The sequence below is a fragment of the Salmo salar genome, chromosome ssa18 (genome assembly GCF_905237065.1).
Source record: "Salmo salar chromosome ssa18, Ssal_v3.1, whole genome shotgun sequence".
Taxonomy (NCBI): domain Eukaryota; kingdom Metazoa; phylum Chordata; class Actinopteri; order Salmoniformes; family Salmonidae; genus Salmo; species Salmo salar.
This window is the reverse complement of record NC_059459.1, coordinates 36834232-36848324: the sequence shown is the minus strand read 5'-3', so window position 1 is coordinate 36848324 and position 14093 is coordinate 36834232. Positions and strand designations below refer to the sequence as shown.

At 44.0% G+C, this 14093-nt stretch overlaps 1 protein-coding gene across 2 annotated transcripts; it reads right to left on the bottom strand.

Annotated features, from left to right (window-relative positions):
* Positions 1–6710: 6710 nt before the first annotated feature.
* Positions 6711–13952, bottom strand: etaa1b (ETAA1 activator of ATR kinase b). 2 transcript variants are annotated; one of them, XM_014155324.2, is made up of 6 exons: positions 13583–13949; positions 12400–12531; positions 11997–12061; positions 11491–11600; positions 9687–11278; positions 6711–9058 (listed from the first exon to the last, which is right to left on the bottom strand). In XM_014155324.2, exons 1-6 carry the CDS (start codon positions 13758–13760, stop codon positions 8934–8936), a joined length of 2202 nt encoding a protein of 733 aa, XP_014010799.2. In that variant the 5' UTR covers positions 13761–13949; the 3' UTR covers positions 6711–8933. The 2 variants fall into 2 exon arrangements, with proteins under 2 accessions (XP_014010799.2, XP_014010800.2); XM_014155325.2 differs by having other exon boundaries at positions 8923–9045; positions 13583–13952.
* Between the last annotated feature and the right edge of the window lie 141 nt (positions 13953–14093).

Genomic DNA, 14093 nt, shown 5'->3' with positions numbered 1-14093 from the left:
AGAAACCTTGATGGAAATGTTTCATTTTTCCACCAACAGCTGCTAAACAAAAAACCCAGATCTCTTCATGTGCATCTTTAGTTTCTTTGTTTATTTGATAAACCCTATTTGCATTTGGAAACAGCTTGGGTAATTTGACTGGGGACTGACAATTTGCCTGTAAGGAGATAACTGTAGTTCAAACATTTTCTCTCTGTCTCTTCTTTACTCTGCACTTGGCATTCATCAGTGTGTGTGTGTGTGTGGGGTGTGTGGGTTTATTGTGAACATCCATGTGTTCTAGTGTCCTATGTGTCAGCCTGTGTATGAAGATCTATGAACATGTGGTGTGTTTGTGTGACAGAGAGAAAGAGAAAGAGAGAGAACTCCTCATTGCTGCATGGACTTAATGTGAGACAGACGAGATGAAAGTACCACAGCAGCCCATCATTGGCTACCACTATCACCATAGAAACAGGCGTGACCTTATAAAGGTCATGGGGAGTTTGGGACATCCATACCCCAGTCAGCTGACAGGTCTGTTTTTGTGTATCCCTTGTGGCTCAGTTGATAGAGCATGGCACTTCAACACTAGGGTGGTAGGTTCAATTCCCAAGGGGGACTATTATACAAAATGTATCCTCCTGTAAGAGCGCCTGCCAAAATGTAAATATCTGTGCGTTCCCTTGAAAACGTCTATGTTGTGTATTTTAACCCTTCAGAATAAAAGCCTGAACTCTATGGAAAGATGAGGCTGTCATGAACACGATGGTGCTCTCCTACCTCCACAAGCCCCACCGGGACTCGTTTGTATTACTATTTGATTCTTCTCACTTTTGTTTGTATTTTCACTTGCTTTGGCAATGTAAACATATGTTTCCCATGCCAATAACTGAATGCCATTGAATTGAAATTGAATTGAGTCTCAGTGCTCAGTGAGAGAGAGAGCCTCATGGACAAACTCAATGGCAGACCTGAACAGCTGGAGATCCACTCAGAGTCGGTCTCTTAATGCAGTCCTGCCACACATAATGAACTGAGGCCCTGCACAGCAGGATACATTTTACTCAGGAGCACACAAGTAGTCTCGGCTAGCTAGCTAGCATCTACTGCTACCTCCTAGCCACACAACAGAGCAACAACAAACCCACACTCATCTCAACAATCTGCCTTGAAGTCTGTTGAGTGTCTGTTATGACAATGTGCTGATATAAAAGTTATTTGCGGATCTTCCTTTCATGGTTTTTAAAACAACAATTGGCCAATAAAGCAGCAGATCAAAAGCTAACAGCCTACGCTAGCTCCACGCATCACCTCATTCTCCTCAGGGGGAGATTTGGCACCTCACTGCAAAGCCCGGCAACACAATTACCTCAGCCTAAACCTGTCAGCAGACTATTACAGCAGCTCGTGTGTGTGTTCGTGTGTGTGTGTCAACACACCATTACAGCCCAAGCCACCTATTATGGGGATGGGGAATGGAGTCCAAAGCCATTGTAGTGAAAAGGTGTTGTCAGATATAGGCTGGCGGAATGTGGCTACAGGGTATTTGATGGTGGAGGTTGGCCTATAGAGCAATCATGGCTTCTAAAAACATGGTTAAATCTGTAGGTTCTCCTCAGCACCCTTAATACTGAACACTGATGGTATGGTGCAGCTGATGGAAGGTTCTGGAAGAACACTGATGGTATGGTGCTGCTGATGGAAGGATATGGAAGAACACTGATGGTATGGTGCAGCTGATGGAAGGTTCTGGAAGAACACTGATGGTATGGTGCTGCTGATGGAAGGATATGGAAGAACACTGATGGTATGGTGCTGCTGATGGAAGGATCTGATCTGGAAGAACACTGATGGTATGGTGCTGCTGATGGAAGGTTCTGGAAGAACACTGATGGTATGGTGCTGCTGATGGAAGGATCTGATCTGGAAGAACACTGATGGTATGGTGCTGCTGATGGAAGGATATGGAAGAACACTGATGGTATGGTGCTGCTGATGGAAGGATATGGAAGAACACTGATGGTATGGTGCTGCTGATGGAAGGTTCTGGAAGAACACTGATGGTATGGTGCTGCTGATGGAGGGATATGGAAGAACACTGATGGTATGGTGCTGCTGATGGAAGGTTCTGGAAGAACACTGATGGTATGGTGCTGCTGATGGAAGGATATGGAAGAACACTGATGGTATGGTGCTGCTGATGGAAGGATATGGAAGAACACTGATGGTATGGTGCTGCTGATGGAGGGATATGGAAGAACACTGATGGTATGGTGCAGCTGATGGAAGGTTCTGGAAGAACACTGATGGTATGGTGCTGCTGATGGAAGGATATGGAAGAACACTGATGGTATGGTGCTGCTGATGGAAGGATATGGAAGAACACTGATGGTATGGTGCTGCTGATGGAAGGATCTGATCTGGAAGAACACTGATGGTATGGTGCTGCTGATGGAAGAACACTGATGGTATGGTGCTGCCGATGGAAGAACACTGATGGTATGGTGCTGCTGATGGAAGGTTCTGGAAGAACACTGATGGTATGGTGCTGCTGATGGAAGGATATGGAAGAACACTGATGGTATGGTGCTGCTGATGGAAGGATATGGAAGAACACTGATGGTATGGTGCTGCTGATGGAAGGATCTGATCTGGAAGAACACTGATGGTATGGTGCTGCTGATGGAAGGATATGGAAGAACACTGATGGTATGGTGCTGCTGATGGAAGGATATGGAAGAACACTGATGGTATGGTGCTGCTGATGGAAGGATCTGATCTGGAAGAACACTGATGGTATGGTGCTGGAAGGTTCTGGAAGAACACTGATGGTATGGTGCTGGAAGGTTCTGGAAGGACACTGATGGTATGGTGCTGCTGATGGAAGGATCTGGAAAAAGATCAACGGAAAAACATAAACAGAGGTTACAGTAGATTAGAACTGAAAGATGGTGCTCCATCATGCAAACATTCTGATGGAAATAACATTCTGAAGATGGATGGTGATTGACCTTTCACCTTTATTCCAGGGATGTGTACAACTTTAGCCTAAAACATATAGTAACCTTGTCCTTACTGTAACATCCACATAATACTTTTTGTTTTCCACTAGAGTGACTCCACATTATATTCTGCATTGTTTAAAACGCACTGATTAAACCTCCTGTCCACACAACCTTACAGGTAGACATGCAACATATTCCATCCAGCCTGTATGGTACAGCCTGAAATATAAACGTGGAGGTCCCCTCCCCTGTTCAATGGAGCATTCCAGGCAGCCCCTTTCCTCCCAAATAGCCCTGATGAGGGAGGCCCCCAGGGAGGAAGGGATGCTATGTGAATCACCCCCAGTCAGCTGCTCTCTCCATGGGCTCGGTTGGTCATACCTGGGGGCCTCTGAATGGAGCCCTCAGGTAAAGCACTGTTGAAACAAATCTAAAGCTGGCTAATGACACGCACTGTGAAACTCTGCACAGGTCATTTACCCTGCTGACAGGCTGGGGCCTCTTCTCTCTGGCGCGCTCGCTCTCCTCATACACTGGGAGGTAATCTACATTAGGAAAACACACCTCTCTCTCTCTCAAGGTTTACTTACTCTCTCCCACCACAGCATGGGAAAGCTATCGGAGATCAGTAGAGACAAAGCAATATCCTTTTACAATAATAAATTAAAAAACATGATTATACTGTATGTATGAAAGATGATCCATGCCAATGTTTTCCCTTTCACCAGCTCCTGAAGAGAAATTCAACCTGAGAGAGGAAGGGTAGAACGTTCCATATGACTTGGGATGGAGGTACAGTGGTGAGGTGAAGCAGATTAGTCTGTGGAGAAAGTCAAATCCCCAAATGTATTTTTTATTTATTGAACTAGGAAAGTCAGTTAAGAACAAATTCTTATTTACAATGACGGCCTACCCCGGCCAGAACCTAACCAGGACGATGCTGTGCGCCGCCCTATGGGACTCCCAATCACGGCTGGATGTGATACAGCCTGGATTGGAAACAGGGACTGTAGTGACACCTCTTGCACGGAGATGCAGTGCCTAAGACCGCTGCGCCACTCGGGAGCCCTTGAACACTCAAATACCTTCCAGGAAAATAGATGTCCATCATGTCTCGGACATGAGCCTCTTCACCTGAACCTGAACGCAAGGGGTATGTTATAGTTCACAATGGAGAAGAAAATGTAGATGATATTCATTATTAGTTTCATCTGGTTTGTTTGTAGCTTCCATGTGATGAAGGGGGGGGGTCCAACGAAAGTCCACTGGTCTTCTTCCCTCCCTCTGTACCACTGTGAATAAATAGATGACTACATTTAGCTTTTGTTTCTGTTCTGAATAAAGGAAGTAGCCTACAATCCCTACTTTACCAATCCTGTACTTCAACAGATACAAATTAAGTGATCCAAAGTCTAAAAAGAATATAGTTGAAGTCAGAAGTTTACATACACCTTAGCCAAATACATTTAAACGCAGTTGTTCACAATTCCTGGCATTTAATCCTAGTAAAAATTGCCTGTCTTAGGTCAGTTAGGATCACCATTTTACTTTAAGAATGAGAGATGTCAGAATAACAGTAGAGAGAATGATTTATATCAGCTTTTATTTCTTTCATCACATTCCCAGTGGGTCAGAAGTTTGCATACACTCAATTCGTATTTGGTAGCTTTGCCTTTAAATTCTTTAACTTGGGTCAAACATTTTGGGTAGCCTTCCACAAGCTTCCCACAATAAGTTGGGTGAATATTGGCCCATTCCTCGAGACAGAGCTGGTGTAACTGAATCAGGTTTGTAGGCCTCCTTGCTCGCACATGGTTTTTCAGTTCTGCCCATACATTTTCTATAAGATTGGAGGTCGGGGCTTTGTGATGGCCACTCCAATACCTTGACTTCTTTGTCCTTAAGCCATTTTGCCACAACTTTGGAAGTATGCTTGGGGTCATTGTCCATTTGGAAGACCCATTTGCGACCAAGCTTTATATTCCTGACTGATGTCTGATAATCTAGTTAGATTTTTGTTTCATCAGACCAGAGGACATTTCTCCAAAAAAGTACAATCTTTGTCCCCATGTGCAGTTGCAAACCGTAGTCTGGCTTTTTATTGCGGTTTTGGAGCAGTGGCTTCTTCCTTGCTGAGCGGCCTTTCAGGTTAAGTCGATATAGGACTCGTTTTACTTGGATATAGATACTTTTGTACCTGTTTCCTCCAGCATCTTTACAATGTCCTTTGCTGTTGTTCTGAGATTGATTAGCACTTTTCGCACCCAAAGTACGTTCATCTTTAGGAGACAGAATGCGTTTCCTTAATGAGCGGTATGACGGCTGCATGGTCCCATGGTGTTTATACTTGCGTCCGATTGTTTGTACAGATGAACGTTTTACCTTCAGGTGTTTGGAAATTGCTCCCAAGGATGAACCAGACTTGTGGTCTACAATTTATTTTCTGATGTCTTGGCTGATTTCTTTTGATTTTCCCATGATGTCAAGCAAAGAGGCACTGAGTTTGAAGGTAGGCCTTGAAATGCATCCACAGGTACACCTCCAACTGACTCAAATATGTTAATTAGCCTATCAGAAGCTTCTAAAGCCATGACATCATTTTCTGGAATTGTCCAAGCTGTTTAAAGGCACAGTCAACTTAGTGTATGTAAACTTCTGACCCACTGGAATTGTGATACAGTGAATTATAATCTGTCTGTAAACAATTGTTGGAAAAATTACATGTGTCATGCACAAAGTAGATGTCCTAACCGACTTGCCAAAACTATAATGTTTAAATGTACTGTTGAAGTCAGAAGTTTACACTTAGGTTGGAGTTACTAAAACTAGTTTTTCAACCACTCCACAAATGTCTTGTTAACAAACTATACACATCCAGTAGATGTACACTAAACAGGAACATTAAAAAGACAGAATTTAAACCATTACCATGGCAACACGATGGGCAGCCATTACTGTCTAACGCCAGACTAACAGCAATACAATCATTCTGTTCCCACAAAGCAGACCTTGTGGTGTGGACACACAGTGTTCACTATTACAGAAATCCATTACTCCATCAGCAGGTAGGATATTGTTGGCCTCAACACCTGTTGGCCTCGCAGGTTTCATCAGATAGTTGAAATAAATGGTAGTCATCATCATAACTATAATCATAGTCATAAAGCCATCTTTATGCCCGCGCCAAACTGTCCTGCCTTTTAGATTTACTGTCAATGTGCTGCTGAAGAGAGAGAGGAGGGTGAAACACACACACACTTCCCTGTGGGCACACCCACCCACACAGGTGTGTTCTACCTGAGCTCTACTCTGGCAGGCACAAAATGGCTCCCATCAGAAATGGCTGGGGCGCTCCCATCAGAAATGGCTGGGGCGCTCCCATCAGAAATGGCTGGGGGGGTCTCATTAGAAATGGCTGGGGGGGCTCTCATCAGAAGTACACTGGTGAATTCTCAAGGGAGTACAAAGACACACACTGTACCACACACAATACGGCAGGTGTGGAAGACAAATTAGATTCAATATGAATATAATCCCTCAATGATCTAATATCGTCCACCGTGAGAGATATTAGCTGTTCACAACGTCTGACTTGTAGTTGAATGAGAAACTTACAAAATTGCTCATTGCCATGTCTGTCATCATTCTTTAAATAAGCCACACCAGTGGAGGATGTTGGGAAGAGCCACACGTGAGTTGGAATGAATCTGAGAGGAAAGGTAGCATGTTTTGATGATAGTTTAATGGTGGTTTTGACTCAGAATGAATAACACATCTAGTAATATTGCATAAGTGGCATGATACTGTGGTCTTTCTGTTCATACCACTGTGACCTGTGCAAATATGGACCACCGTAAGAAATAAAAACAAAATAACTATAACAACGTAAAGAAACTTAAAATGCATTAAAAAAAAACAAGATGGTGAAAAAGTCAAATCTAGTCAGTAGTGACATACTCAAGTAAAAATGAAAGGAAAACCAACTTTCTTTTCTAACACATTGGGTTTTAATAAAGTTGCAAGAGTACTTCAACATAACACTGTCTTGATTCATAGCCGAGCTGCAGTCTCTAAAAACACTGCTTTGATCATCTTTGATTACAAAATGTGAAAGAACCTTTTGATGTATTTTGATGAAACAGTATATGCCAGGTGGTTTTGGTCAACACAGTAGTTTTTAGGTATAACTGGTCACCTCTGGTAGATAGATAAAGACACTAAAAACAAATCTGATGGAGATGCACAGCTCTACCTCTCTCCAAGTCATAACCTGTCTCTAAGGTCAATGAGACATGACTGATACAATGGAGCCATTGAGATAACAGAAGTAGATACAGAACCTCTTCCTCATAGTATTATCCCTAGGGCCCTGTATTTTACACCACCAAGTGACAAGCCAGGATTTCAACCTTTATTTAAAGCTTTTTAGCTAAGTTTCCTTCGAATCGGCGACAGGTTTTTATGGGAATATTCAAAAATCAGAAGAACTGGATAAAAGGCTGTGTGCGATGACTTAGCGCACATAAAAATGACTTTTGCCGTTAAATTCTCACACACTGAATAAAATAAAACATTTGTTAAATGGGCTCCCGAGTGGCGTAGTGGTCTGAGACACTACTTCTCAGTGCAAGGGGAGTCACTACAGTCCCTGGTTCGAATCCAGGCCGTCATTGTAAATAATAATTTGTTCTGGACTTGCCTAGTTAAACAAAGGTAAGATTTTCAACTCTGCTGATGGCTTTGTCACTACAAATGTTGCGTTATATAGCAAATGTGCCCACTTTGGTTTTGACACACGTGCTCCAGCCAACAGCTCACAGATGCCTATAGCCTACAGGATGAGATTATTACGGACAAAAGAGACAGATTCTTACTTATTTGTCAAACGGCAGCCAAGCATCGATCATCACGTCACCAGAATAAGGCTCTTGATATTTAATGGAAAGGAGCATCATCACAGACTTTCACCACCCTGTGAAGGTAATCAGAACTTCTTTAATGCGTAGCTTAATAAACTGCATGCTTTTAGGAGTCGTAGTGCGAGGGCCACACAACGGATCATCGCGTGACTCAAAGTTTACGTCGACATGATGGCTATTATATCAATATTTGAGCATAAAAGGCGTCTCGCATGCATTTTACAGAAACAAAAATATCCCATCTTGTCTAGCGTATATTGTTTTGTCGACATTTGGACAAGTTTACTGACAAATTTGCCGTTTCCATCAGGTCTGTGGTGACATTTTCTTTCCCGACTCACATAAGAAGTTTGGACGGAAACCTGGTTAGTGTTGGTGTTATTGTCATTTCTGGATAAGGTGCAAAACACAAGGTACTAATATAGCACATGTCAACACATGCAGTGTAAAGATAATGTACTATAATGTTGCTGAGTTACAGCAACAAGGTGAGTTCTGGTCCTACAGTTCATCTGAAAGATACTGTTGGAAGACAGTAGAACAGATCTCCTCATTGCTCATCAAGATGACTCATTATCTACTTGGAATGTCAACAGACTAACGTGTAAAAAAAAGAAAAAAAAGGTGACAATCTCCTTTGAGGTGCTGTAAAGGCATTACAAGCCAACTGCTTGCTATGACTCCAGATAAAGTGTTTCTGCTGTATATTCTACTCAACTTTTCAGTGACCTCCAGAAACAACAACAGTGAGAATATAAGCAACTAAAAAAGTGCAGCAGCTCTCAAACAACAGAAACCAATTCATCTCCAGTAAAGACCAGATAAGGTCGCTGGGGGTGTGTGTGTGTGTGTGTGTGTGTGTGTGTGTGCAAGCAGTATAGCTCCGTAACGCAACACCGTTCTAGTAGCACCGACAGTGTTCTGTGAAGAAACCGTGAGAAATGTTTATGGTACCTACCTAGCATAGGATAGCTACTCTATAGGTATTCTGGTTAACTGTGTATTAATCTAGTGTTCCATTGCTTAGTCACAGAGGAAGTCCCCCTGCTTTTAGGGAGGTTTCCCTGGTCCTTCTTCTGGCTATGGCCTCCTGCTTCTTCCTCTCAATCTCCTCCTCCGTGCATCTCCCTGTCATCTGACTGTTGACAAACACTGAGAAACAAATCAGATTACATGGAAATAGGACTCTGACTGCAATTGAAAAGCTTAAAGACAGAATGTGCCTACAGTGACTGACAGAAAAAAGCACAGACAATGAGTGTATCAATTTTTATGCACAAAAAGTTAATACATTTACACATTTACTCAGCCGTTCCAACTTTGAAAATACATAATTGAATAGAAATGAAGCTCTTCAGTTCTAAAGCCCTGACCCAACAGCCATCTATTTACCTCCTAACCTCTCAGAGCCCTGACCCAACAGCCATCTATTTACCTCCTAACCTCTCAGAGCCCTGACCCAACAGCCATCTATTTACCTCCTAACCTCTCAGAGCCCTGACCCAACAGCCATCTCTTCAGTAAACTTGACTGCCTCCATTAGATGTGTTTTGTCATGTACTTGACAAGTTTAAAACCTGCCTACACTGGCTGACTATGGGGAGCTCTTCTCTTCAGGACACTGGACTAGCTTGACTTCCAGGGATAAGTGGATAACGCTTTGAGTAAACTTCCTGATTGGCCTAATGTGTTGTTAGGGGCCAACATTTAATGTAATACTAGAGCTAAACTGACAAGTGGAGGATTATTGTTTTGCCTTTTTATGGGGTAAAAAGCTCACCTTTGTTGCCGATGGCGGCCGAGTCCGACAGATGTCTCTTGAACGATGATGCATGATGGGAATTTGAGTTTGGGAGGGTTCTCGCCGACACTGTCCGTGGCATGACAGACTTTGAGTTCTCTGCTTGGAAGGTTCTAACTCCAAGGGATCCTAGGCCAAATGTTCCCCAGCCTGGAGCACCCCTCAGCTGAGTAAACTTGCCCAGACCCTCAGCGCTGCCTGGATGGCTCTGGGACATGACTGTATGATGTCCGACCCAAACATTTCCTGCTTTCGCTGGAATGTTCCATCCCTGAAAGTGCACAGGGGTGCAGCTCCTATCTCCTGGTGCTGAGTTTGAGCGGCCAGACGTGCAGGTGGTTGACTGTCTACTGCTAGGACCACCTACAGCCCTATCCATAGTCATAGACCCCTCTCTCGCTGTAGCCAGAGGGGCGGTTGGAGGGGCTTTCGGTTTGCTCTCCTGGACGCGGACCTCAGTGGCATCCGTGGTTGCGGTGGCGTCCTCGGACAGCGGCTGACTGTTGGAGATCCTCTCCACGTCGTCACACACCTGATACAGCAGTTTGTCATCGTCACCTTCGTCGTCGTTCCACAGCGACTCAGAGTCAAACAGGGACTGGAGGTCCTCCTCTGAGATGTCTTTGAAAGCGGAGTCTGGGGCTGTGGTTCCACGTGAGGTTGTGGCCGTGCTCACCCCCTCAGCAGAGTCTCTACTGGGGCCCCTAGTCCCCACGGCCGCAGACAAGCCGGGCCTGGGTCTCTCAGGCTGGGCCTCTCCAACAGTGAGGGACGGTCTGGGTGCTTCTTTGGTTGTCGGAGCCATATTCACCTGGAAACAAAGGTTGGGCTCCAGCAGGAAAGTGCTTCTGCTGGTGGGCTTGGGTTTAGGACATGGCTCAGTGAGGCCACCTCTGTTTGAGGGTTGAAGGTGTGTGCTTGTCCCCTTCCAGACAGAGTGAGAGGGCAGGCTGATAGGATTAGAGGTAGTAGAGGAGGGTGGTAGGGTCTTTTCTGTATCTGTTAGCAGCTGTGTGTTGTCTCTGTCAGTGCTCAGAGTCAGTGAGCTGCTGGGTTTAGGGGACAGCGTTTTCAGCCCCTCAGGATTCTGGGTCATCTCCAACACGATAGGGTCATTGAGAAGGTCATCATCCTCCCAGTCAAAGTCCTCGTCTTTCGCCACAGTCGTTGTGGCGTTCCACTGTCCTACTTCCTCTTTACCAGTACGAGCCGATGAACCAGACGTGCTTCCCCCGCCAGGCTTGACTTCCGACACTTTGACGAGGTCATCGGCAGTGAGATGGCTGACCCCAACTTGAACCTTGACCTCCTGAGAACAGGTGGAGGAGTTCGACCCTTGGCTGAGCCGTCCGGTGACTCGCTGCGTCGGCCCGTCGAACAGAGCGTTAAGCTCCGCCTCTACCTGCTGGGCTGATGACGACATTGTCGTCGGGCCCTTGGGTTCCTCCCCGTACCGGTTGTTGATTATGGTATTGTTTGTGTGTTCAGCACACTTCCTCTCTCTGTCCTGCTGGTGCATGTTGATGTCAAACTGCCTGGCCAGCTGCATCAAGTCCTCCACTGAGCTTTTCCTGTAGAGAGGAGAGGATGAAGTGAGTGGATGAACGAACAAGGAATATATTGAGGAACCTTTGAAGAAGCTAGTATAAGCACTAGCAAGAATGATCTGAATAAGAGAATTACTGGAAAAGACTATTGGACGAGAAATAAACCTAACATGTTAAATAAAAGGTTTTGAACTTGTCAACCTGATTACACAAGTGATTTGTACAAGTTCACTCACCGAGTGGATTTCTTCCTTGCTTTGGGCGGGCGTACCTCTGGGGTACAGGGGACAGCACTGTCCCCAATCCACTGGAGCAGAGGACTATCCACAGAGACATGCTGGGCATCCTGGAAAATGAAGACATGGTTTACAACAGCTGGTTTGTGTGCTGTGACCAACCTAAAGCTTTGGGACTACTTTCAAGCCAGGGCCCAGGCTTTAACCTCCAGTGCTTCAAGAAGTACCAGATTTAGAATGTCTTCTTTCAAAGAATCTCTTTCCATCCACTGAAACAAATCAACACAGTAGAATGCAGTCTTTTACATTTTAATATAACGAGGCCTTTATATCCACAGTAACACATGATTCAAAAACATGTCGGTGCTGCCGGGCACCAGCATCTATTAATTTATTTTATTTAACCAGGAAGTCAGTTAAGAAGAAATTCGTATTTACAATGACGGCCTGCTACTCCATCTATCAATGGACCTCAGTGACACGGTGAACATGTTTTATATACTGACCTTAGGAGCGATCCGATTGACAATGTCTGATATCTCAACAACTCTGGTGTTGCTGGGCCCTTCCCCTGGAGAATAAGGACAGCAACAGTTAGCCTTTTGTTGGCACATATACATAGTAATCCCAACGACCTTGGGCATAAAGGCCACTAGCGGAAACTGGAAGCAGCCTGTGTGTCGCCTCTGTGATCTGTGGAGGAATGAAACACATGACCTCCTATCCACTGAGACACCATCATGTACTGGCTTTGAGAAGGACAACAAAAACATGAGTGGATTGAGGATGACACATGATGATCTGATAGGTGTGAGGAGAATGAGGAAGAGGAGGAATGAAGGATATGCTAATGTTAAAGCTAAATCAGCCTTTTGCTCATCAAGTGACTTAACAACAGCATCATCATACCACTTCCAGCAGGAGTAGGTGATGCTGGGTCCCATATGATGTCCTGTAAAACATCTCCATCGCCGGGGGAATCAGCAGGGTTGTTTAAGCCCGTGTATCTGCCCCTCGCTCGTCGTTTGGGGGTCTGCAAATCTGGAGGGAACGAGACCAACTGTAAGGTCACTAGACATACTAAATAGGTGAACAACAAATGGGGTCTACCTGGTCACACATGAGTACAATAGGGAGAGCATCAGCACATGTGCGACTAGGGGCTAATGCATTGTTCAGTTATGTATGGAGCCATGTCATCGTGGAATGCTCTGCCACCAGACGTTACTCAGGGAAAAAGTCTGTTTAGCTTTAAAAATATATTTTAAAATAACCTATTACATCACCTCTGCTCTTTCTAAAGATTATATATATATATATTTTTAAATATAATTTAACCTTTATTTAACAAGGCAAGTCAGTTTAAGAACAAATTATTATTTACAGTGACGGCCTACCCAGGCCAAACCCTAGTGACGCTGGGGCAATTGTGCATCCGCCTTATGGAAATCCTAATCACGGCCGGTTGTGATACAGCCTAGAATCGAACCAGGGTCTGTAGTGACGCCTCTAGCACTGAAGATGCAGTGCCTTAGACCGCTGCGCCACTCGGGAGGCCCAAAATCTCATTTAACTGTATATAAGAATATGAATATGGTAATAGTGTGTAAATAGCATTTTTGTTGTCTCTTGGTGTCTTTCTAATATACAACTTATTATTTTTTATATTTGTATATAATGTCCTTGTCTATAACTGTTTTGTACTTTGTAATTTATTTGTACGTTTTATGTGGACCCAAGGAAGAGTAGCTGCTGCATGTGCTGTAGTTAATTAAAGGTTACAATTAAAATTAAAAAGCTAATGGGGATCCTAATAAACAAAACCAACGTTTTGGAACGTTAAGATAGAAATAGAACGAGGAATCACATCAGCTCTATATATTGCATTTCTATCTGCAACGTTGAAGAACGTTTGGCAACTGAAGGTGTCCCTGGCTAGCGACGTCTCTGCCCAGCTAATTAACGTTAGAGCTGTTTATCCTGCAGCCTACACGAAAGTTTGACAACGTTAGCTATTGAGTCTAGATGTTGTTAGCTACCCAACTAGCTGGTTAGCAATACCGTTCCCGTGCACTTTTGGCAACCATCTTACCTTTAGAACGAGTATGTGGTGACTTCCTGACAGAAGGTGAAGATTGGGGTGTCAATTTCGGGCTTTTACCCGATTTGTTTGTTTTCAACCTTTTTTGAGAAAATGTGGAAACATGACTCCAGATTTCACTTAAGTCATTTGAGCCAGTGTTAGGGTCATGCTTTCTTGGATTTGGCATATTTCGTCGTCAGTTTTCTTGTTCATCATTTGACTTTACCATAGATGACTTGACCGTTTAAACGCAAATTGAATCGTTTGTCATTATCCGATTGCTTATCTTCGTGGGTAAAAGTGTGCTGTGTTTGTGTTCAGCATGTACGCCGCCATGATGTTGTGTGACGTCACGCCAAATGCATAAAGTGAAGTTGCCCCCAGACACTGAACTGAGATCAGTTTTTCGATTTGACTCACTTTTTGTAACATAAGAGTTATGGCAACTAGGATGTTTACTAGTGATGCTGAAATACGTAAGAAAACGAACCTGCTTTGTTTAGCAGTAAGTTACTGAAGT